This window comes from Aethina tumida, chromosome 3, assembly GCF_024364675.1.
Source record: "Aethina tumida isolate Nest 87 chromosome 3, icAetTumi1.1, whole genome shotgun sequence".
Classification (NCBI taxonomy): Eukaryota; Metazoa; Arthropoda; class Insecta; order Coleoptera; family Nitidulidae; genus Aethina; species Aethina tumida.
The window spans coordinates 2,644,170-2,671,412 of NC_065437.1; the positions used below are offsets into that span (position 1 = coordinate 2,644,170).

General features: G+C 29.1%; 1 protein-coding gene across 2 annotated transcripts in view; it reads right to left on the reverse strand.

Moving 5' to 3' along the window:
- The window catches only part of LOC109603017 (protein sickie), a 211,460-nt gene extending 185,987 nt beyond the window's left edge, over positions 1–25,473 (reverse strand). For both annotated transcript variants that reach the window (XM_049964722.1, XM_049964721.1), the window contains exons 1-4: positions 25,239–25,473; positions 24,768–24,998; positions 24,382–24,645; positions 24,129–24,319 (exon numbers count right to left, since the gene is read on the reverse strand). In XM_049964722.1, coding sequence (XP_049820679.1) covers positions 24,129–24,319; positions 24,382–24,645; positions 24,768–24,998; positions 25,239–25,458 — 906 coding nt within the window. In that variant the 5' untranslated portion in view covers positions 25,459–25,473. The remainder of the gene's footprint in view (positions 1–24,128; positions 24,320–24,381; positions 24,646–24,767; positions 24,999–25,238) is intronic.
- Positions 25,474–27,243: the final 1,770 nt, after the last annotated feature.

Sequence of the window (27,243 nt, forward strand, 5' to 3'; positions counted from 1 at the left end):
TAGAATTTATAGAATTTATAGAATTTATAGAATTTATAGAATTTATAGAATTTATAGAATTTATAGAATTTATAGAATTTATAGAATTTATAGAATTTATAGAATTTATAGAATTTATAGAATTTATAGAATTTATAGAATTTATAGAATTTATAGAATGAGTTTATAGAGTTTATAGAGTTTATAGAATTTATAGAATTTATAGAATTTATAGAATTTATAGAATTTATAGAATTTATAGAATTTATAGAATTTATAGAATTTATAGAATTTATAGAATTTATAGAATTTATAGAATTTATAGAATTTATAGAATTTATAGAATTTATAGAATTTATAGAATTTATAGAATTTAGAGAATTTATAGAATTTATAGAGTTTATAGAGTTTATAGAATTTATAGAATTTATAGAATTTATAGAATTTATAGAATTTATAGAATTTATAGAATTCATAGAATTCATAGAATTCATAGAATTTATAGAATTTATAGAATTTATAGAATTTATAGAATTTATAGAATTTATAGAATTTATAGAATTTATAGAATTTATAGAATTTATACAATATTTTAATTATATATCATCATACCATATAAAAAATTCTGGAAGTTTTAAACTGTATAGATTATACTAAAAAATGTTTATTTATATTCACATAAAAGTGTACAAATTAAATTCTATAGTACCATATTATTTATAAAGTTTTGGGAGTTTTCAACTGTATAAATAATACCTAAATTTCTTTATACATTTTTACAATTATATATATATATTATTTGTATACATAACTACGTTATAAAATATAAAATTTTGTATGAAGTTTTAAACTGTATAACTTTAACAAAAAGTGTTTAAATTTATAAAGTTGTGGAAGTTTTAAACTGTATAAATTATAACAAAAATTCTTTTTTCAGTTTCACAGTTATATGAAATATACAAAAAGTGTTAGAATATTTTAAATTGTATAAATATTATACAAATTAACTGTAGCATTGTTTAAAAAAGTTTTAAACTGACTAATTGTGAAAATAAAAATTATTTTTTTTAGTTTCACAATTATATAAAATGTACAAAAACTGTTTATACAGTTTCACAAAGGTATTAATTGTATACAGAAGTAATTAGAAAGTTTCAAATTGTATAAATATTATACAAAATTAACTGTAGCATTGTTTAAGAAAATTTTAAACTGAAGTTTTAAACTGTATAACTTTAACACAAAGTATTTAATAAGTTTCATATATTTTTTTAATTGTATTACGTCACATTATTTATAAAACTCTGCAAATTTTAAACTGTTTAAATTACGCCAAAAATTCTTCTGCTAATTTAAATTTTAAATTAACCTGAATAAATAAATAAATAAAAGTATAATATGTATTAAAAATATTATTTTATAAATAATAATAAACAAGGAATATTCATTGTTGGTCTTTTATATTTCAGTAATTATAAGTCGATTCACGGGACAAAATCCAGCACAGCCCAAAGAATCGAAAGCAATTATCGCAATCTGTATCGTATTCGCAGTAAATCTCCGGTTTCCGTCTCCCCGAGCCATCAAAGAAATTAAACGGAAAATCCAAAAGCCATACAGATGGGCGCTTCCCGTCTTTGCACTGAATAAGCCGCAATTCACAATTCGAGCCGGATTACGTAATGTGAACAACGGGGAATGACAGAATAAATTTCGGAAAATTGGCAGGAAGTCGGTAATATAATTGGTAAAGTTATGAAATGTAAAAGCCGCTGGGTCCCACTTCACCTAGTCCCAAATATTAAACATTGCTTGGGCCCAATGAAAACGCCATTAATCAGATATTTTAGTGGTTGACAACATCAATTTAATTATTATTAAGGAATATACAATTTTGTATGGAGTTTTAAACTATATAACTTTAATTAAAAGGATGTAAGAACTTTCACAAATATTTTATTTGTATAACATCACATTATTTATAAAATTCTGGAAGTTATAAACTGTATAAATTATAACAAAAATTTTTTATACAGTTTTACAATTTTATAAATTGTACAAAAAGTGTTTAGTAAGTCTCATAAACGAATTAATTGTATACAGAACTAATTAGAAAGTTTTAAACTGTATAAATTTCACAAAAAATAACTAGAGAAAAGTTTAAGAAAGTTTTAAACTGTATAATTTTTACAAAAAATGGCTGGAGAACTCTATAAAAATTTTTAAACTGAAATATAAATTTTGGATATAATTTTAAACTGTACAACTTTAATAAGAAGTATTTAATAACTTTCACAAATATTTTATTTGTGTAACATCACATTATTTATAAAGTTCTGGAAGTTATAATCTGTATAAATTATAACAAAAATTCTTTATGCAGTTTTACAATTATATAAATTGTACAAAAAGTGTTTAGTAAGTCTCACAAACGAATTAATTATATACAGAACTAATTAGAAAGTATTAAACTGTATAAATTTCACAAAAAATAACTAGAGAAAAGTTTAAGAAAGTTTTAAACTGTATAATTTTTACAAAAAATGGCTGGAAAACTCTATAAAAATTTTTAAACTGAAATATAAATTTTTGATATAATTTTAAACTGTACAACTTTAATAAAAAGTATTTAATAACTTTCACAAATATTTTATTTGTGTAACATCACATTATTTATAAAGTTCTGGAAGTTATAAACTGTATAAATTATAACAAAAATTCTTTATGCAGTTTTACAATTATATAAATTGTACAAAAAGTGTTTAGTAAGTCTCACAAACGAATTAATTATATACAGAACTAATTAGAAAGTTTTAAACTGTATAAATTTCACAAAAAATAACTAGAGAAAAGTTTAAGAAAGTTTTAAACTGTATAATTTTTACAAAAAGTGGCTGGAGAACTCTATAAAAATTTTTAAACTGAAATATAAATTTTTGATATAATTTTAAACTGTACAACTTTAATAAAAAGTATTTAATAACTTTCACAAATATTTTATTTGTGTAACATCACATTATTTATAAAGTTCTGGAAGTTATAAACTGTATAAATTATAACAAAAATTCTTTATGCAGTTTTACAATTTTATAAATTGTACAAAAAGTGTTTAGTAAGTCTCATAAACGAATTAATTAGAGAAAAGTTTAAGAAAGTTTTAAACTGAAATATACAATTTTGTATGAAGTTCTAAACTGTATAACATTAATAAAAATTGTTTACTAACTTCCATATTTTTTTTAATTTTATAACATCAAATTATTTATAAAGTTCTAAAAGTTACAAACTGTATAAATTAATAAAAAAAATGTTTATGTAGGTTTACAATAATATAAATTGTAAGAAGAGTGATCAGTAAGTTTCACAAACGAATTAATTATATACAGAACTAATTAAAAAGTTTTAAACTGTATGAATTTTACAAAAAATGACTGGAGAAAAGTTTAAGAAAGTTTTAAACTGAAATATACAATTTTGTATGAAGTTTTAAACTGTATAACAGTAATAAAAATTGTTTATTAATTTCCACAAATATTTTATTTGTATAACATCACATTATTCTGGAAGTTATAAAGTAAAGTATATCGAAAATTCTTATACAATTTTACAATTATATACATTGAACAAAAATAGTACGACTTTGTCCTAAGGAAGTTTCAAATGAATGAAGGAATCCTTTAAAAACTAAATTATGTCTTGAGTATTCTGTAACATCAAAAATATACTCAAAAAGTCCTCAAGATCAAGTTCTATGATAACTTCATAAGGCAAGGAAGGTCCTAAAAGGATCTCGAAGAGTTCCAAAAAATGTTTTTCAATTACTTTTTCAATGCCAATCAGACTCACTTACTTGACCCAAATTTGTACTAAGGATACTTAATTAAGGAATCCCTTAAATACTAAATTGTGCCCATGTTATTATTATTATTATAAATAGAAACAAGAAGTGTTTTCTGCCACATTGATATTCCACAAACGAGAAACACATTCCGCGGTCCACTCCACACGCAGACCAATTCATCTTTTGTCGCAGCTGATAATCGAAATTGGCTTTTTTCGCCGGCACAATAACTCACCGAAATGAAGTTGGAAACTCCGTAACTCATTCGAAATTTATGTCTATTATTTCAGAAGCATGTTCCCCGAAAAGGGAAACTGTAGCAGCTAATGCACGATCCAATTTCAGCATTTTAATTTATGAACCCATTATTAAATCCTAAAACTACACAACTGAAATTAATTTAAATCAGACACACACACACAAATAAACTAACTCGGCCACAAAACACAAAGGCGCTTATTATAATCCGTCCGCAATCTTGTCTTTAATTAAATAAAGCCCGAAGTTTTGAATGTGCAAAGTTGCATGCATATTCGAAGGCAACACGGGGATTGAGTCCTCACCTTAATTAAAGCCTCGCCTCTCTATTAACTCGTGCACTTGAAAAGAGAGAAACCGCTTTTGTTGGTGGTAAAAATGCCTGCCAAACAATGACGAATTGTTTCCTGCTACCAGGAGGCAATAAAATTTACAGGTTACTATTTTGTTAACTACATAACCTCAATGTTTTATTATACAAGGTAAATCCCCGGTTAAAACGTCATCGCCAGCGACACACCGGCAGCAGGGGGTGATTACGACATCGTTAAATTTAAAAGCGCATTTAAAATAACACCTTAGCAATTTACATGACGATTAAAGACCGAGTAAGGGGTTGATCTGAAAGACGCACTTGTTCCCGGCAGTTTATTGAATGTAATGACGTGCATATCGTGTCAAGAACGCCGCACTCGAGATCACTGCACCCCAATATTGTGTTTCCCACCTTGGTGCATGTCGATGCAGGTTCCGGAAGGGGAGAAACGCTTTTTTATGGCGTGTTGGAAGATCTTGATATTACATGCGTTTAAACGATCATAAAGGGGATGGGCTGGTGATAATTTTACCTACCGATTTTTGGACGGAATGTTTCGGTAATTACTAGTAAATTGAGTTCATAGCCAGTGACACTTGAAGTGGAAGCGTTGGGGGGTGCGAGAGTGTGGCGGATCCCGCACCGTTCCGAGGACCGTTAACTTCAAGATATATGTTTTGACTTTGATTTGGAGTGCATTAGAGTCACTAATAACGTTACACTTTGAACATGCGAACTTTTAAAAGCAATCCGTTTAAGATTTTAGGGGGAAATCGATTGAGGTTGTTCATCATCGTGCTTAAAAGTTTTCCTACACTTACAGTTTAATGAATGACACATGTTAGCATGGCTTAACTTGCACAACGCTGTATTGATGTGAATTTCTAACTCTAGACTTCTTCTTGCAAATGCCACCAAGTATTTTTCAGAAGAAGGAAGGCCTCTTGCCTTGTGAAGTGATTATAGTATAATTTGACCTTAGGGACTTCTTGAGTATGTTTTGCTATTTTAAAAAATAAGCTAATTTGATCTTGAAGTAAGTTTAATAGAGGGTGATTAATTGACTTCGAAGAAGTAAGACTTTCGTTTGTGAAAATCTTCTAAGTATTATCTGGAATTGTTGAAGAGCTTTATCTGAAGAAATGATTGAACTCTTTGAGGTTCTTTTAAGACCTTTCTCTACATTGTCAATAAGTATTTAACAGAAGAAAAAAGGCTTCTTGCCTTATGAAGTGATTATCATAAAATTTGATCTTGAGGACTTTACTTCCATTTAAAGTAATAATATCACATTATACTCAATAACTTAGACACAATTTAGTATTTGAAGAATTCTTTCATTCATTTAAAATGTCCTTAGTACTAAGTCATACAAATTTTAGTCATCGAAGTGACTCTGATAGAGACAGAATTATTGATTTTGAAGAAGTAGGAGATTCGTTTGTGAAAATCGTTGAAGTATTGTCTGGAATTGTTGGAGAGTTTTATCTGAAGAAGGTATTGAACGATGTGTGAAAGTATCAACTCTTTCTATCCATTGTCAATCTGTATTTAACAGAAGAGAGAAGGCTTCTTGTCTTAAGAAATGATTATCGTAGAATTTAAACTTGAGGACTTGAACATTGTCTGGAATTGTTGAAGAACTTGATCTGAAGAAGGTATTTACTGACATATGAAAGTATTAACTATTTGAGATATCTTTAAGACCTTTCTAGCAATTGCCAACCAATATTTAACAGAAGAAGGAAGGTTTCTTGCCTTATTTGATCTTAAGGACTTCTAGGATATATTTTTAATTTATTATTATTGATCATTATTTTAAATAGAAGCAAATTTGATGTTAAGGACTTGACTTTGACCTTATTTCTATTTAAAATGATGAAACAATAATAATTTTATAAGAATACTCAATAACATAGACACAATTAAGTATTCATTTCACTTTTATTGTATTTAAACCATTCTTCCATTAATTTCAAATGCCCTTAGTACAATACATTTTAGTCCTCTTAATATATAATAACTTTCTGTGCCTCTTACTAAAAAGAAATTGAATAAAAAGATTAAAAAATTAAAATTACAACAACGTTTATAGAACCTCATTTATTTAGAAATTTCAAGGATGTCCACTAAAAAATGAGTTTCTCCTCTCATTTCCTCCATTATGATAGACAGTCCAAAACGTAAAATAACGAAAGAACAAAATTAATTAACAAAATGTTAAGATTAATTACGAAGCGAAACTTCTTTTAAACGCACCCCGTTAATAAACCATAAATAACAAAGCCAACGTTATTGATTAACACTTTATCAGCGAATCAAGTTCCTTGGTGAAGTCCGAAAAGGCCGAAAAGAAAAATGACAAACCGGCTGTCTAGCCGAGACTATGATTTACTGCGGACGAATTTCCTGCACGGGAATCAATTAAAAACCAATAAATCACCGAAAATAACCACTTAAAGGGGCAACACCACCCTCCAAATAACACGTACTGACTAGGTAGGCAAATTGAAGCTGGCGTCAGTGCAATAAACGAGGTTTATCACTTTGCAGGCAACGTATGTGGGCAATAAAGCAGCAGACTGCGGTTGTTGGATTTATTTTCAATTTTGAGGCGGAAGCTGTTAAGAGTTACGTCTTCTTTATACCCTTCTGCTTTGGTTTAATCTATTTGCTCAGCCATAACCTAATTTTTCGAACGTGTTTCATAAGCGTCACAATTTTAGCTTAAGGTGGATCAACTGGTGAATAATTGTGTGCCCGCAAATCCCTTTCAAAGCGCCGCCAACAATCTTAAACCGCATCTACGGCCGTTCGTTTATTTTGAGTGACGGATCACGTTGCATTCGTGATTGTATCTGTCGGGGTGCCCTTTCGACTTGCCTTGTGTGAGTCATTAGAAGTTCCTGTTGTGTTAAATCATAACATGCATATAAAATGTGTTTTATTTCTCCATTCCTTTTTACTATAGAGTCTAATTTACCCCAAACATTTTGCTGAGCTTTCAATATTCAGTGGTGTGGAGTTACTGCAATACACACACATTCACAGACGTCCGCAAATGTGTATGGCAATCGATGTTAATGGAAGTTTCTTTCATGCCGGGAATGATATTTTGTATCCTGGCTTTCATCCGCCCACTTAATTCTCCTTTATTACCTATACTTGTTGAATTTTATGGAGCATTAGGGTTTATTACTCGGACGAAGAATGGTCAATTTATCAGATTTCCAGAGGCTCACAAAAGGAACGTATTAGGTTAAGTGAATTTAGGTTGGAATATGAGCTTTCAGGATTTTCAGGACAAACATTACTTAAATTTTACAGTAAATTTGACAAAAATGTTGAATATATTGATCAGTATTGTTTTTTAAAAGTAGTAACCTACGATAATGTTGGACAGCTGAAGTTCCGACAAAGATTGTGAAGAGAGGGATAAATTTTGTCCTACATATGTCTCACATGTATTCAGTAAATGATAAGTCAGGAGATCTTCTTGGCCAAACCAAAAAATTTATAGAGTGTTGGAAACACTCCAAAGTCATCCTCACAATATGAAGCTGGGCATTATCCTGTGGAAAACCAATACTTGAAGGGTTCTCAGTTAAGAGAGCAAATAAGTTAAAAAATGGTTTATTAAAAACTAATACACAGCTTATAATGATGGATCTATGATAAAGTTGAAAATGGATGATAAAGACATGTATCAAAATGAGAAGTTGGCAATACAGAAGATGGAAGACAAATGAGAAATGCATTTTTCTTTGTTAATTGAATTGTCTTTAGATCTTAAGAGCTTCTAATAATAAGTACCCACTTCTAAGAAGAGGAAATAATCAATAACATTAAATTTTAAGACAAATTTCTCTCAAATTCTTTTATTCAAATCTACAGTCAAAAAGATTTACTGATACTTTATAGAGTTGTTTATATATTTTATATCTTTTTGAACACTATTTAGCTTATTAAAAAATAATACGTTGCTTGAAATGATGAATTTATGATGATGCTGAAAATGAATGATAAAAATATCTATCAAAATGAGAAATTGGCGATAGAAAAGATGGAAGACAAATGAGAAATGCATTTTTCTTTGTTAATTGAATTGTCTTTAGCTCTTAAGAGCCTCTAATAATAAGTACCCACTTCTAAGAAAAAGAAATAATCAATAACATTAAATTTTAAGACAAATTTCTCTCAAATTCTTTTATTTAAATCTACAGTCGAGAAGATTTACTGACACTTTATAGAGTTGTTTATATATTTTATATCTTTTTGAATACTATTTAACTTATTGAAAAATAATTCTTAGCTTGAAATGATGAATTTATGATGATGCTGAAAATGGATGATAAAGATATCTATCAAAATGAGAAGTTGGCGATAGAAAAGATGGAAGACAAATGAGAAATGCATTTTTCTTTCTTAATTGAATTGTCTTTAGCTCTTAAGAGCCTCTAATAATAAGTACCCACTTCTAAGAAGAGAAAATAATCAATAACATTAAATTTTAAAACAAATTTCTCTCAAATTCTTTCATTCAAATCTACAGTCAAGAAGATTTACTGATACTTTATAGAGTTGTTTATATATTTTATATCTTTTTGAACACTATTTAGCTTATTGAAAAATAATACGTAGCTTGAAATGATGAATTTATGATGATGCTGAAAATGGATGATAAAAATATCTGTCAAAATGAGAAGTTGGCGATAGAGTAGATGGAAGGCAACTGAGAAATGCATTTTTCTTTGTTAATTAAATTGTCGTTAGCTCCTAAGAGCCTCTAATAATAAGTACCCACTTCTAAGAAGAGGAAATAATCAATAACATTTAATTTAAGACAAATTTCTTTCAAATTCTTTTATTCAAATCTACAGTCAAGAAGATTTACTGATACTTTATAGAGTTGTTTATATATTTTATATCTTTTTGAACACTATTTAGCTTATTGAAAAATAATACGTAGCTTGAAATGATGAATTTATGATGATCCTGAAAATGGATGATAAAGGTACCTATGAAAATGACAAGTTGGCGATAGAGAAGATGGAAGACAAATGAGAAATGCATTTTTCTTTGTTAATTGAATTGTCTTTAGCTCTTAAGAGCCTCTAATAATAAGTACCATCTTCCAGGAAGAAGAAATAATCAATAATCTCAAGACAATTTCTCTCAAATCTTCAATCTAGAAGATTCACTAACAAACGCATTTTTCTTTATTAATTGGATTGTTTTAACTTTTAAAATCTTCTAATAATAGTTTATATTATAATTGACAAATTAACAAAATAAGAGAAAGTAAGTAACCCCAACACTGATTACTTCTAAATTATACACCTCAAAGAAACAGAGAACTTAGATTTAATTATGATTTTTTTACGATGTTTAAACCTTTTATTTATTTTATTTGACACTCTTTACCATATTAGAGCTGTTTGGGTTCCACGACACAGCCTGATTATACAGAAAAATGCTGAATCACTGGGCGTAATGCCAATTCCGGCTCGACAATGTCTGGTCCCCCGTTCAATCAAATAAAATTCCCATTCGGAGAAAACTGAACGCGTAGGAGACACCTTAACTCCGTTATATGGGGCACTACGTGCATTTGACGAGAGGGTGAGTCATTGACACTGCAGGGGGTTCGAATTAGATTCCGATGGCGGAGACTTAGATCACTGTCTACTTCCATTTGCTTACCGATGAACTCTCCAAGACTGAGGTGAAGTGGGGGCAATTCTATTAATGGACACTGTGGTCTTTATTAGATTAATGAGTTTCTGTGAGAGACAATTATTGGAAACGAAGGCTAGATAACTAATTAACCTTGTGTTTTTTTCTAATGAACACCTCACAAGGAATAAATAAATGTGAACATCATCAAATGAGCTGGAAATACACTGACGATGGAAACGTATCGATTACCTCCGTGGGGAAGAAAATGAGACCGATAAAATTTATTGCATTTAAACATTATGCTAAAAGGCAATGAATTTCAAATCGTTCGACGTACCTATGCAAACTTTCAAGTGAAATAATAACGCGACCCCTGTTCGATGTTTCTTGAGGTGTCTGTGCCATTTCGTTTTCCTGCAACGAGGCAATCAGCGTCGGGAACTCCGTGCCTGCGGCCAGATTTTATGCAGGAGGAATATTGCAATCTTGTGGAAGCTGGGGGGATGCTTTCAAACCTCCGGTGTTTGACTACAGAATGTTTTATTAATTTTACATCAACACAACTACAGTCTTGTGTTAAATTACTTAAAAATATCATCTAATATATAATATTATTAAATGTTATTTTCGTTGGGTTCGTCCAATCGATGGATCCAACAAGTATTGACGACGAAGGGTGTGTTATTGCAAATATGAAATCTGGTTAGTTAGGCCGGGGCATATTGATTTTGGAAAACCTCTGCCCGAGTAAATAGAATCAAAGAGGGAAAAATATAATATCGAACGCCCCAGGTCGAAAAACTTCTTTGTGGCCTAAGTCCTGTCGAAGACAGCTTTGTTTGCTTTTGCAGGACGATAATGAAACGGGGGTGGTGGTGGATTTTATTAATAATTTTGTTTTGTTATAGTTGTCACCTAGAAAATTGATGAAGGATTTATAACCACCAACATCTGAAGCTAAAGTCTAAAAGATATTAAATACATGATAAAGGAGTAAATATCTCCATTCATACTCTTTTTATTACACAAATGAGTATATCCTTTCTTATTTTTATGAGCTATATAGTGTAAATTAACAAAGTATTGGTGAATCTTCTAAACTATTGAGTTGAATAAAAGAATTTAAGAGAATTTTGTCTTAAGATTCAAGATTATTAATTATTTTCTCTTCCTGGAGTTGGTACTTATTATTAGAGGCTCTTAAGAGCTAAAGACAATTCAATTAACAAAGAAAAATGCATTTTCATTTATCTTCCATCTTCTCTATTGTCAACATTCCATTTTGATAGATTCTTTATCTTTCAGCCTCATCATCATTATAGATTTACTGTGTACAATTTATCAATAAGTCAAATAATGTTCAAAAATTTATATATGAAGAAGAATTAATATTTTTGGAACACACAAAATACATTAAAAAATTGATATTACTGAATTTTGTGTGAAAGATTAAAGAAGATATGAGTTAAATCATCAAATATTAAGAAAGTAATTATACTATTATTATACCAATAAATTTAACATATCAAAAATCTACGCCACACACAAGATTATATTATTAGATATAATGTTTCTAATAATGAATACAACACACCAACGAATACTTAAAAAGATTAATTACATTCACAGTCTTGTACAAACTTTAACGAAGCTAATCATGTTAATTAACGTTTCTTGAAACTTAAATTCCAATCTTGCTTACAATGGGGCATATAATATTTCACAGTGGTGTCTAAACGAGATAATATCGACAGAATATATAAATATTTCATATCTTGACATACGCACGGAAAGTTAGAGAAACAGAATGAAAGATATTATGCATTAGTTCCATTATTACCAGATATTTATCGTTGTCGCGTCGCGGAGCCCACATTTAGTGGCACGCCACCATTAACCGACTTGTCGGTGTATTAATTTTAATTTTTTTAAAGGTATTTTAAATATCCAAATATATTTTTAAAGTATAAATCTTTTAACCAATGATTTTTTGTGTGTCTAGCTTCAGATTTCAGGAAGATTCAATTTTGGAAGTTTAAATAATTCTTAAGAGAATTTAATTGTCTTCTATTTAATATCTAATTGGAAAGTAATCATTGATGTTAAACATTATTAGCTATTTAAAAAAGAAGTTGCTAGAACAGCTTCAGTAAAATAGTTTTTAAATATCCAAATATACTTTTAATATACAAATCTTTTAACCAATGATTTTTTAAGTGTCTAGCTTCAGATTTCAGAAAGATTCAATTTTGGAAGATAAAATAATTCTTAAGAGAATTTAATTGTCTTCTATTTAATATCTAATTGGAAAATAATCATTGATGTTAAAAATGATTAGCTATTTAAAGAAGAAGTTGCTGGAACAACTTCAGTAAAATAGTTTTTAAATATCCAAATATATTTTTAAAACACAAATTTTTTAACTAATGATTTTTTAAGTGTCTAGCTTCAGATTTCAGGACTATTCAATTTTTGAAGTTAAAATAATTCTTAAGAGAATTTAATTGTCTTCTAGTTAATATCTAATTGAAAAATAATCATTGATGTTAAAAATTTTTAGCTATTTAAAAAAGAAGTTGCTAGAACAACTTCAGTAAAATAGTTTTTAAATGTCCAAATATATTTTTAAAATACAAATCTTTTAACCAATGATTTTTTGTGTGTCTCTTCAGATTTCAGAAAGATTCAATTTTGGAAGATAAAATAATTCTTAAGAGAATTTAATTGTCTTCTATTTAATATCTAATTGAAAAATAATCATTGATGTTAAAAATGATTAGCTATTTAAAAAAGAAGTTGCTAGAACAACTTCAGTAGAATAGTTTTTAAATATCTAAATATACTTTTAAACTACAAATCCTTTAACCAATGATTTTTTATGTGTTTAGCTTCAGATTTCAGAAATATTTAATTTTGGAAGTTAAAATACTTTTTAAGAGAATTTAATTGTCTTCTATTTAATATCTAATTGGAAAATAATCATTGATGTTAAAAATTATTAACTATTTAAAGAAGAAGTTGCTAGAACAACTTCAGTAGAATAGTTTTTAAATATCCAAATATACTTTTAAAATACAAATATTTTAACCAATGATTTTTTAAGTATCTAGCTTCAGATTTCAGGAAGATTGAATTTTGGAAGTTAATATAATCCTTAAGAGAATTTAATTGTCTTCTATTTAATATCTAAATGGAAAATAATCATTGATGTTAAAAATTATTAGCTATTTAAAAAAGAAGTTGCTAGAACCACTTCAGTAAAATAGTTTTTAAATATCCAAATATGTTTTTAAAATATAAATCTTTTAATCAATGATTTTTTAAGTGTCTAGCTTCAGATTTCAGAAAGATTCAATTTTGGAAGATAAAATAATTCTTAAGAGAATTTAATTGTCTTCTATTTAATATCTAATTGGAAAATAATCATTGATGTTAAAAATTATTACTTATTTAAAGAAGAAGTTGCTTGAACAACTTCAGTAAAATAGTTTTTAAATATCCAAATGTATTTTTAAAATACAAATCTTTTAACCAATGATTTTTTATGTGTCTAGCTTCAGATTTCAGGAAGATTCAATTTTGGTAGTTAAAATAACTCTTAAGAAAATTTAATTGTCTTATATTTACTATCTAATTGGAAAATAATTATTGATGTTAAAAATTATTAGTTATTTAAAAAAGAAATTGCTAGAACCACTTCAGTAGAATAGTTTTTAAATATCCAAATATGTTTTTAAAATATAAATCTTTTAATCAATGATTTTTTATGTGTCTAGCTTCAGATTTCAGGAAGATTCAATTTTGGAAGTTTAAATAATTCTTAAGAGAATTTAATTGTTTTCTATTTAATATCTATGTGGAAAGTAATCATTGATGTTAAAAATTATTAGCTATTTAAAAAAGAAGTTGCTAGAACAGCTTCAGTAAAATAGTTTTTAAATATCCAAATATATTTTTAAAATACAAATCTTTTAACCAATGATTTTTTATGTGTTTAGCTTCAGATTTTTAGAAGATTATTTGTTTGAAGTTAGTGATTTTGAATAATAATTGTCTTCTTTTTAAAATAATTTTTAAATTATCAAATATACTTTTAAAACACAAATCTTTTAACCAAAGATTATTATTTATAACTAGCTTCAGATTTCTAGGTGATTCATTTTAGGAAGTTATTGTAGGAATTGCTTTAGTAAATAGTTTAGTAAATTTTCAAATAAAATACAAATCGATGCATAGCCTCAAGTGTTTTGAGTTGTTGAGTTTTACATCAAACTTGTTGTCTTTTGGGATACCATTGTTTAAGTGTCCAGCTTTAAGTTTCTGGAAAGTTATTCAATTGTCCTTGATTTAATAGTGAGCTGAAAAGTATGCACAGACATTAAAAAACTTTTAGTAAACAGTTTTCAAATATACTTTTAAAACGCAAGTCGATACTTAGCCTCAAGTATTCATAAATAAGTTTAAAGTGCTTTTAGAGTTGAATTTACATGATACTTTAAACTTTATTCGCTTGTATACATGAAATTTAATTTGAATATAGCTGCAGGAAGATAACTTCTGCTGAAGCGTTGAAATGCATAAAACATATTGAATTTATCGTTTGTCGACGACACATTTTACTTTGTAGACACTCTTGATAAAATGAATCTTCTTGTATTACCCAACTGTTGAAGGTACTTCTTCCACCATTAAATATTAACGTTAAGAACTTCAGTTCAGTTCAGTAAAATTTCAATAAATGCAATAGAGGAAATCAAATATTATCACTAAACGATCGAACGTGTATGGCGTAAAATAATCCGGACCGTATAAAACTAATCCGGACAATAACCGGATACATTTTACGACCCCTCCAATATTTGTAAGCCGCCCGAAACACGATCTGCATTAAGCGTTTCCGAGCCGGTACACATCGGCCATCAATACGAAAAGTTTTCGACGTTGATCTTGCATAACGGCACCAATAAGTCCGGGATAACGGTACGGACGATCGAGGAGCTCCGCCACGCGACATTAACAAGATATATCGGGGGTTCGCCGCCCCCGTTTGTGTATTTTACAATTCGCTGGGTTTTTTCATTCGAAACTGATTGCGAATTTCATTATGGCCGATGCTTTCGCAACAAGCCGGATGAAGGTAGCAAAGGTACGAGGGACAAACTTTTAAAAGTCAGGTTTAAAACATCTCATGACTCAACCTTCTTGTCCAGCCCTTGATGGTTATTTGAATTGGTGGATGAAATGAAAGGAAGAAGAAAATTGACCCAAATTGGTGTTTCTTCATGAATATGTTATCGTTGTCTCAGACATCAGTAAATAGATTAAGTAAAACTTGAGGTGATAAAAGTTATACCCTCTTTTGTGTAGAATCAACTCCTCCACCTTTCCTGTCAGTTGAGAATCATTTAAACTATATAAAATTGTTAGCTCAGTAACGCAGTAATGCTTGAAAGACTCAATTTGCTAACCTTGAAAGAGTTAGGATGTGCTACTTCGTATGACAGTTAATTCGACCTTAAATAGCTTGATTTTGACACCATCATTAACATCAATAATTTTTTTGCAATTATATATTAAATAGAAGTCAATTGAATTCTTTTAAAAACTATTTTAACTTCCAAAATTGAATCTTCCTGAAATCTGAAGCTAGACACATAAAAAATTATTGGTTAAAGGATTTGTATTTTAAAAGTATATTTAGATATTTAAAAACTATTTTACTGAAGTTGTTCTAGCAACTTCTTCTTTAAATAGCTAATAATTCTTAACATCAATGATTATTTTCCAATTAAATATTAAATAGAAGACAATTAAATTCTCTTAAGAATTATTTTAACTTCCAAAATTGAATCTTCCTGAAATCTGAAGCTAGACACTTAAAAAATCGTTGGTTAAAAGATTTGTATTTTAAAAGTATATATGGATATTTAAAAGCTATTTTACTGAAGTTGTTCTAGCAACTTCTTCTTTAAATAGCTAATAATTCTTAATATCAATGATTATTTTCCAATTAAATATTAAATAGAAGACAATTAAATTCTCTTAAGAATTATTTTAACTTCCAAAATTGAATCTTCCTGAAATCTGAAGCTAGACACATAAAAAATTATTGGTTAAAGGATTTGTATTTTAAAAGTATATTTAGATATTTAAAAACTATTTTACTGAAGTTGTTCTAGCAACTTCTTCTTTAAATAACTAATAATTCTTAATATCAATGATTATTTTCCAATTAAATATTAAATAGAAGACAATTAAATTCTCTTAAGAATTATTTTAACTTCCAAAATTGAATCTTCCTGAAATCTGAAGCTAGACACATAAAAAATTATTGGTTAAAGGATTTGTATTTTAAAAGTATATTTAGATATTTAAAAACTATTTTACTGAAGTTGTTCTAGCAACTTCTTCTTTAAATAACTAATAATTCTTAACATCAATGATTATTTTCCAATTAAATATTAAATAGAAGACAATTAAATTCTCTTAAGAATTATTTTAACTTCAAAAATTGAATCTTCCTGAAATCTGAAGCTATACACATAAAAAATTATTGGTTAAAGGATTTGTATTTTAAAAGTATATTTAGATATTTAAAAACTATTTTACTGAAGTTGTTCTAGCAACTTCTTCTTTAAGTAGCTAATAATTCTTAACATCAATGATTATTTTCCAATTAAATATTAAATAGAAGATAATTAAATTCTCTTAAGAATTATTTTAACTTCCAAAATTGAATCTTCCTGAAATCTGAAGCTAGACACTTAAAAAATTATTGGTTAAAAGATTTGTATTTTAAAAGTATATTTGGATATTTAAAAACTATTTTACTGAAGTTGTTCTAGCAACTTCTTCTTTAAATAGCTAATAATTCTTAACATCAATGATTATTTTCCAATTAAATATTAAATAGAAGACAATTAATTTCTCTTAAGAATTATTTTACTTCCAAAATTGAATCTTCCTGAAATCTGAAGCTACACACTTAAAAAATCATTGGTTAAAAGATTTGTATTTTAAAAATATATTTGGATATTAAAAAACTATTTTACTGAAGTTGTTCTAGCAACTTCTTCTTTACATAGCTAATAATTCTTAACATCAATGATTATTTTCCAATTAAATATTAAATACAAGACAATTAAATTCTCTTAAGAATTATTTTAACTTCCAAAATTGAATCTTCCTGAAATCTGAAGCTAGACACTTAAAAAATCATTGGTTAAAAGATTTGTATTTTAAAAATATATTTGGATATTAAGAAACTATTTTACTGAAGTTGTTCTAGCAACTTCTTCTTTAAATAGCTAATAATTCTTAACATCAATGATTATTTTCCAATTAAATATTAAATAGAAGACAATTAATTTCTCTTAAGAATTATTTTACTTCCAAAATTGAATCTTCCTGAAATCTGAAGCTACACACTTAAAAAATCATTGGTTAAAAGATTTGTATTTTAAAAGTATATTTAGATATTTAAAAACTATTTTACTGAAGTTGTTCTAGCAACTTCTTCTTTAAATAACTAATAATTCTTAACATCAATGATTATTTTCCAATTAAATATTAAATAGAAGACAATTAAATTCTCTTAAGAATTATTTTAACTTCAAAAATTGAATCTTCCTGAAATCTGAAGCTATACACATAAAAATTTATTGGTTAAAGGATTTGTATTTTAAAAGTATATTTAGATATTTAAAAACTATTTTACTGAAGTTGTTCTAGCAACTTCTTCTTTAAGTAGCTAATAATTCTTAACATCAATGATTATTTTCCAATTAAATATTAAATAGAAGATAATTAAATTCTCTTAAGAATTATTTTAACTTCCAAAATTGAATCTTCCTGAAATCTGAAGCTAGACACTTAAAAAATAATTGGTTAAAAGATTTGTATTTTAAAAATGTATTTGGATATTTAAAAACTATTTTACTGAAGTTGTTCTAGCAACTTCTTCTTTAAATAGTTTATAATTTTTAACATCAATGATTACTTTCCAATAAGCTATTAAATAGAAGACAATTAAATTCTCTTAAGAATTATTTTAACTTCCAAAATTGAATCTTCTTGAAATCTGAAGCTGGACACGTAAAAAATCATTGGTTAAAAGATTTGTATTTTAAAAGCATATTTGGATATTTAAAAACTATTTTACTGAAGTTGTTCTAGCAACTTCTTCTTTAAATAGTTAATAATTTTTAACATCAATGATTATTTTCCAATTAAATATTAAATAGAAGAGAATTAAATTCTCTTAAGAATTATTTTAACTTCCAAAATTGAATCTTCCTGAAATCTGAAGCTAGACACTTAAAAAATCATTGGTTAAAAGATTTGTATTTTAAAAATATATTTGGATATTTAAAAACTATTTTACTGAAGTTGTTCTAGCAACTTCTTCTTTAAATAGCTAATAATTTTTAACATCAATGATTATTTTCCAATTAAATATTAAATAGAAGAGAATTAAATTCTCTTAAGAATTATTTTAACTTCCAAAATTGAATCTTCCTGAAATCTGAAGCTAGACACTTAAAAAATCATTGGTTAAAAGATTTGTATTTTAAAAATATATTTGGATATTTAAAAACTATTTTACTGAAGTTGTTCTAGCAACTTCTTCTTTAAATAGCTAATAATTTTTAACATCAATGATTATTTTCCAATTAAATATTAAATAGAAGACAATTAAATACTCTTAAGAATTATATTAGCTTCCAAAATAGAATCTTCCTGAAATCTGAAGCTAGACACATAAAAAATAATTGGTTAAAAGATTTATTTGTTTTTTAAAAGTATATTTGAATATTTAAAAACTGTTTTACTGAAGTTGTTTAAGCAACTTCTTCTTTAAATAGTTATTTTAACTTCCAATAATGAATCTTCCTGAAATCTGAAGCTAGACACATAAAAAATAAATTGTTAAATAATTTAAAAATTATTTTAATGTAAAAAATCTTCCAGAAACATAAATTTAGACACAAAAATCTTTTGTAAAAAGTACACGAAAGTGAACCAAAATGTCGCAGACCTCGTTTACCCGATATAAATAATCGATTCGGCATAATGTCCCTTTGACGTAGACAAAAGAGGCCTAATGTAGAGCCGGAGGGGGACCCCAACTTTCTCAAGACTTTTCGCCCTCGTCTCGCCTACATATGTCAGCTTTCTTTTCGGGTCCGAGTTGACAAAGATAGGGACCAGCTCCGGCTCATTTCTTGGGGGGTAAATAGAGTCATTTGCATTTCGCAGCTAAGTAGTTTACGGTGTTGGGCCGCTTTGTTCCCCGCTCAAAACGACAAAGCGGAGAACTAGTCTCGGGACACTCAGAGGTAATGGAATTTTTTAAGTGTTTTTTAAATTAGCTTTTATTTTGCATTCGAATTGCCTCCTTCAATTATTAGGAAGTGACTAATTGAGACGACTCAATTGGTTTTTCTGTGGATTATTAATATGAAGTTTTTAAGGCTCACCCCATCCAGGAACGGAAACCTTATAAATTGAAAGGAGATACATCAAAGGAGCAGCCCAAAAGTGCTGATTGATATTTTATTATATCGCCCAACAATAAAACCAACTGGACCGGCCATCGAACTATCCAAAACGGCCGACTTCCGAATCGTGGGGTCGACTCGAAGTGGCCAAGGAACGGATCAAACAAATCAGATTGGCCAGTGGACCGTGGCATAATTGAAGTCGCCCTTATCCACACTGCAGTTATGTCCCTGAGGGTGGACCGGACTGGTGTTTTTTCATTTCGATGCAAATTTCCAAAAGGGTGCCGTACCAACGGTGATTCTGAATTTAGATAAACATGTTTATTCGGTATTATCTCTTCATCCTCATTTTCGAACTGCGATGCATTGATGAGGCTGAATTTACGTCAATGGTTATCGGGGTTGATGGAGTTATTAGAGGCAACTCTTCCTCTCACTCTCACTCACTCTAAAGATAAAACACTGAGCCTTCGAAGTTGTCAGTCAGTATTCAATCATTTCACTTAATTAGTGGAGTATTATTATTACAAGTTATGAAACATCAAATAACCTCCATTGTTTTGGGGGTTACAAGTGCTGCGTCGTATTACAAGAAGCTTTAATAAAGGGATAAAACAAATATTTTCTTTTATTACACCTCCCTCTTCCCTCTTCCCAAAAACCAACAACGTCGACGATATTGCAGACCTCAAATAAATAAAATTTTGTGGCGAGAATTTTACCCATGCTGATCGATATCATAAGGCCCCCCCACGTAAATATGCCATGTCTATCTATAGTATTGTACGTATAGGATTTACTAAACTGTGTAATTCGTCGTCGAGTCTCCATATTTTACCCTTACACAAAGCCGTTCTGGCGGAAGTACATCTTTTTATACCCACACATAAATAAAGTATGAATTTGGAAAGTATTTAATAAGTTTTCGGATTTAATTTTAAAATACGACATAAAACAAATTTATTCTAGCATCCCTATGAGTGAGAATATCTCGTGCATGTGAAAAGGAAGGTTCGAGAGCGTAAAAATGAAACATAGGCACGAACTCATAAACATGTCCGAAATTTATTAGGTTCCCTGTCAGACTGATTATAAACCATTGAATTTTATAGGCCTTATATTTTGCTGGTGGATTGGGGTGCTTCCCATGCATACGGGGTATGTACAGAAAATTTGGTCGCCTGCCGACCATAAAGGCCGAAATATGCGACTAATAAAAAATTTATGGCGTAGTGTTTCAACTTTTTTAAACATATTAGGTGAAAGAAGCAACAATAATGATGATTATATTTCTTTAAGTTACCACGTATAATGTGGGACCTACATCGACTTCATCTATAGATTCAATTGTAATGTCCAACTTCATAGAGAAAAGAGCAAAGACACAAATGTTATTATATATTTAAAAAAATAAACTGTAATTGAAGGCATGACATCATTATCTACAGATGACTTCAATCAGTGACTTCATAATAAAGAAAACAACAAAGATAATGACTATATTCCTTTAAGGAAGTAAACCACACATTATGTAAAGACGACAGGCCCCCATCTACTTCATCTGTAGATTCAATTATAATGTCCAACTTCATAGAGAAAAGAGCAAAGACACAAATGTTATTATATATTTAAAAAAATAAACTGACTGTAATTGAAGGCATGACATCTTCATCTACAGATGACTTCAATCTGTGACTTCATAATAAAGAAAACAGCAAAGATGATGACTATAAGGAAGTAAACCACACATTATGTGAAGACGAAAGGCCTTCATCTACTTCATCTATAGATTCAATTGTAATGTCCAACTTCATAGAGAAAAGAGCAAAGACACAAATGTTATTAAATATTTAAAAAAATAAACTGTAATTGAAGGCATGACATCTTCATCTACAGATGACTTCAATCTGCGACTTTATAATAAAGGAAACAACAAAGATGATGGCTATATTCCTTTAAGGAAGTAAACCACACATTATGTGAAGACGAAAGACCTTCATCTACTTCATCTATAGATTCAATTGTAATGTCCTACTTCATAGAGAAAAGAGCAGAGACACAAATGTTATTAAATATTTAAAAAAAATAAACTGTAATTGAAGGTATGACATCTTTATCTACAGATGACTTTAATCTGTGACTTCATAATAAAGAAAACAACAAAGATGATGACTATATTCCTTTAAGGAAGTAAACCACACATTATGTGATGACGACAGACCTTCATCTACTTCATCTATAGATTCAATTGTAACGTCCTACTTCATAGAGAAAAGAGCAAAGACACAAATGTTATTATATATTTAAAAAAATAAACTGTAATTGAAGGTATGACATCTTCATCTACAGATGACTTCAATCAGTGACTTCATAATAAAAAAAACAACAAAGATGATGACTATATTAATTTAGAAATAAACCACACATTATGTGATGACGACAGACCTTCATCTACTTCATCTATAGATTCAATTGTAACGTCCTACTTCATAGAGAAAAGAGCAAAGACACAAATGTTATTATATATTTAAAAAAATAAACTGTAATTGAAGGCATGACATCTTCATCTACAAATGACTTCAATCTGTGACTTCATAATAAAGAAAACAACAAAGATGATGACTATATTCCTTTAAGGAAGTAAACCACACTTTATGTAAAGACGAAAGACCTTCATCTACTTCATCTATAGATTCAATTGTAATGTCCTACTTCATAGAGAAAAGAGCAAAGACACAAATGTTATTAAATATTTAAAAAAATAAACTGTAATTGAAGGTATGACATCTTCATCTACAGATGACTTTAATCTGTGACTTCATAATAAAGAAAACAACAAAGATGATGACTATATTCCTTTAAGGAAGTAAACCACACATTATGTGAAGACGAAAGGCCTTCATCTACTTCATCTATAGATTCAATTGTAATGTCCAACTTCATAGAGAAAAGAGCAAAGACACAAATGTTATTGTATATTTAAAAAAGTAAACAGTAATTGAAGGTGTGACATCTTCATCTACAGATGACTTCAATCTGCGACTTCATAATAAAGAAGACATCAAAGATGATGTCTATATTCCTTTAAGGAAGTAAACCACACGTTATGTGAAGACGACAGACCTTCATCTACTTCATCTATAGATTCAATTGTAACGTCCTACTTCATAGAGAAAAGAGCAAAGACACAAATGTTATTATATATTTAAAAAAAATAAACTGTAATTGAAGGCATGACATCTTCATCTACAAATGACTTCAATCAGTGACTTCATAATAAAGAAAACAACAAAGATGATGACTATATTCCTTTAGAAGTAAACCACACATTATGTGATGACGAAAGACCTTCATCTACTTCATCTATAGATTCAATTGTAATGTCCTACTTCATAGAGAAAAGAGCAAAGACACAAATGTTATTATATATTTAAAAAATAAACTATAATTGAAGGTATGACATCTTCATCTACAGATGACTTCAATTTGCGACTTCATTATCATGAAAACAGCAAAGATGATGTCTATATTCCTTTAAGGAAGTAAACCACTCATTATGTAAAAATGAAGGAGCTTCATCTACTTCATCTATAGATTCAATTGTAATGTCCAACTTTATAGAGAAAAGAGCAAAGACTCAAATGTTATTATGTATTTAAAAAAATAAACTGTAATTGAAGGCATGACATCTTCATTTACAGATGACTTCAATCTGCGACTTCATAATAAAGAAAACAACAACTTCATGTGTAGATTCAATTGTAATGTCCAACTACATAGAGAAAAAAGCAAAGACACAAATGTTATTATATATTTTTAAGAAAGTAGATAATATTTGAATGTATAACATCCTCCTCCATTGATAAGCTCAATTTGCGACTTCATAATATAGACATTTTATTGGTGATTTTATAAAAATCCTTAACACAAATGTTATTATATATTTTCAAAAAAAAACTGTAATTGAAGGCATAACATCTTCATCTATAGATGACTTTAATCTGCGACTTCATCATCATGAAAACAGCAAAGATGATGTCTATATTCCTTTAAGGAAGTAAACCACTCATTATGTAAAAATGAAGGAGCTTCATCTACTTCATCTATAGATTCAATTGTAATGTCCAACTTCATACAGAAAAGAGGAAAGACTCAAATGTTATTATGTATTTAAAAAAATAAACTGTAATTGAAGGCATGACATCTTCATTTACAGATGACTTCAATCTGCGACTTCATAATAAAGAAAACAATAACTTCATCTGTAGATTCAATTGTAATGATCAACTTCATAGAGAAAAAAGCAAAGACACAAATATTATTATATATTTTTAAGAAAGTAGATAATATTTGAATGTATAACATCCTCCTCCATTGATAAGCTCAATTTGCGACTTCATAATATAGACATTTTATTGGTGATTTTATAAAAATCCTTAATCATAAATATTTTACAAAGTTCCTCGAAGCCAATTACTATAAAATTCCAGTCCAGCCAAAGCAAAGCCGTAAAAACTCCCGGAAACTACAAGTAGAAAAAACTCCCTCCTACCTGCACTTGTTCGGGAAGGAACAGACATTCCTGGCGACTTTCCAATCTGCCGTATGTCTCGACGTCTTTCCTGAACGAACAACAGTTGTTCCTGTCCGGGTAGCCCAGGAAACCGTAAACCGAACCAGGTGACAAAGGTGAGGCAATCCCGGAATCCGAATCAGACACTTTGCCAGTTTTATAGATGCCCTCTGACAAAACACAACGAATCAATATGTAGTCTTTAACATGTTATCGAAGATAATGGACTTACCCCTTTTGATGGTCGGCCCATTTCCCTCTATGCTCCTCGCATCGTCTAAATTTTCAACTTTGGAAGTGCCGATCTGATACGCGTCCCGTTCGTTAAACGAGAGCCATTTCAGGCCGTCCCTCGCGTTCTTCGCCTTACCGGAAACGTCCCCGTGTTCCGGTCCGGTCCGTTCACAAAGCGACTGTCTGGAGAGACGGTGGCTCCGTTCGTGGTACGGCACGTATCCGGGTATTTTTGTGCGACGTTGCACTGCTATCTTATCGCCTGGTTTGGTCATAAAACAAAATAAAACACTTTCTGTGTAGTCTTCCTTAAAATTGAGCCTTTAGTCCCAAATAGTTGGGTGATCAACTGATTGATTGGCAATAAGTTATGGGTTTGCTTACCATTTTTTTCAAGTGGTGACATTGGCTCATATATTGTTCTGTCACTGTACTTCCCACACTTTTCAGCAAACTCATCCACTATATTGTTAGTTTCACTAGTCACTAGGTCACTTTGAGTTTTGAGTGCTAAATCTGGTAGGTGAAGGTTTGATTTCAGTGGCTCATAATAATGTTCAGGTGGCAAAGGTCTTTCGAAGCTTTTCAAGGCTTGAAGAGGAACTTTTTTGTCACCTTTAAAGAAAATACAAGATGTATAATAGTAAAACCAGTTAGTTAGTCCGGATGTTCCGGTGTAGTGTTGGGTCGGACCCACGAAGGAACGATTTGAGTTTCAGCTCTTCCTCATAATTCATCCCCAAGTTCCCAACAGCAACATTTGTCGCTGTCACTTGAAACCGGACCTTTTCCAGAGCCCGCACCCAATCCCCCATCGCATCCGGACCAAAAATCCATCAAGCGACCGGTACAAACCGTTTTTCTCTAGAGGCGACATCGGCTCATAGATCGACCTGTCGCCGTATTTGCCGTCCATGTCGGCGAACTCGTCGCATTCGCCGGACGGCGGACGCCGCTTGACGGTGCCCGTCTTCGTGGACGGCGAGTCCCAGTCCAGCGAGTTGGTCGCGGACGTTTTGCCCGTTGCGACGCTAACGACGCCCCTGCGCCTGTCGCCCTTCCTCTTCGGCGACATCGCGAAGTCCGCATTATAATTGGTCGTGTGGCCCGAGCACATCGGACCCTATTTGGGTGAATCGCACCTGTGGGATTTCGTATGCTTGCGCTTTATTGTTTTATGGCCAACCGTTGGGTTTTAAACAAAAACAACATTTACTTGACGACTACTAATAAAATAAAACATAAATTACTTTAAAATAGTTATTTCTTTGATTACATACTACAAAGTAGATCATTTAAATGTTCCATGCAATCTACTTTACCGACTTAAACGTCAAATAATTTTTAATACATCTCAGGATAGTTCTGTAATTTAAAAATTAAAACAATTCTTAAAAAAATCTTACCATGTGGCTATACAGATAACCTGAGAAGATAATTAACTTTACCAACCCAAATGTCATTTTTTAATCATATAATGTAAAAAAGTTTTAAAAGAGTTATGTGATTTAAAAATTGGTGAAGTCTATAATTTTTGAAAATAATTGAGTAACTACATAGATAATCAGAGAAGTTAAATATCTACTGTACCGACTCAAATGTCAAAATATTTTAAAATATGTATAAAAACATTTTAAAATAGTCCTGTTCTTTAAAAATTATAGCAATCCATAAAAATATTAGTTCTGTGACTGTATATATATAACTTGAAAAGGTAGATATCTACTTTACCAACCCAATTGTCATTTTTTAACTATATATTGTAAAAAAAGTTTTATAGGAATTCTGTGATTTAAAAATTGGTAAAGTCTATAATTTTTAAAATTAACTCTGCAACTGCATAGATAATTTAAGAAGTTAAATATCTACTTTACTCACTCAAACGTCAAATTATTTTAAAAACATATAGTATATAAACGTTTTAAAATAGTTTTATAGCTTAAACATTAAAGCAATTCGTAAAAAATATTAGTTTTGTGGCTGTATAGATAACCTGAAAAGTTAGTTATCTACTTTACCAACCCAAATGTCACTTTTTAAATATATATTGTAAAAAAGTTTTATAGGAATTGTGTGGTTTAAAAATTGATGAAGTCTATAATTTTTAAAATTAACTCTGCAACTGCATAGATAATTTGAGAAGTTAAATATCTACTTTGCCCACTCAAACGTCAAATTATTTTAAAAAGGTATAGTATAAGAACGTTTTAAAATAGTTTTATAGCTTAAACATTAAAACAATTCGTAAAAAAATATTAGTTGTGGCTGTATAGATAACCTGAAAAGTTAGTTATCTACTTTACCAACCCATATGTCATTTTTTAACCATATATTGTAAGAAAGTTTTATAGGAATTGTGTGATTTAAAAAGTCTATAATTCTTAAAATTGACTATAACTGCATAGATAATTTGAGAAGTTAAATATCTACTTTACTCACTCAAATGCCTAATTATTTTAAAAATATATAGTATAAGAACGTTTTAAAATAGTTCTATAGTTTAAAAATTAAAGCAATTCGTAAAAAAATATTAGTTTTGTGGCTGTATAGATAACCTGAAAAGTTAGTTATCTACTTTACCAACCTAAATGTCATTTTTTAACCATGTGTTGTAAAAAAGTTTTATAGGAATTGTGTGGTTTAAAAATTGGTGAAGTATATAATTTTTAAAATTATTTCTGCAACTGCATAGATAATTTGAGAAGTTAAATATCTACTTTACCCACTCAAACGGCAAATTATTTTAAAAACATATAGTATATAAACGTTTTAAAATAGTTTTATAGCTTAAACATTAAAGCAATTCGTAAAAAAATATTAGTTTTGTGGCTGTATAGATAACCTGAAAAGTTAGTTGTCT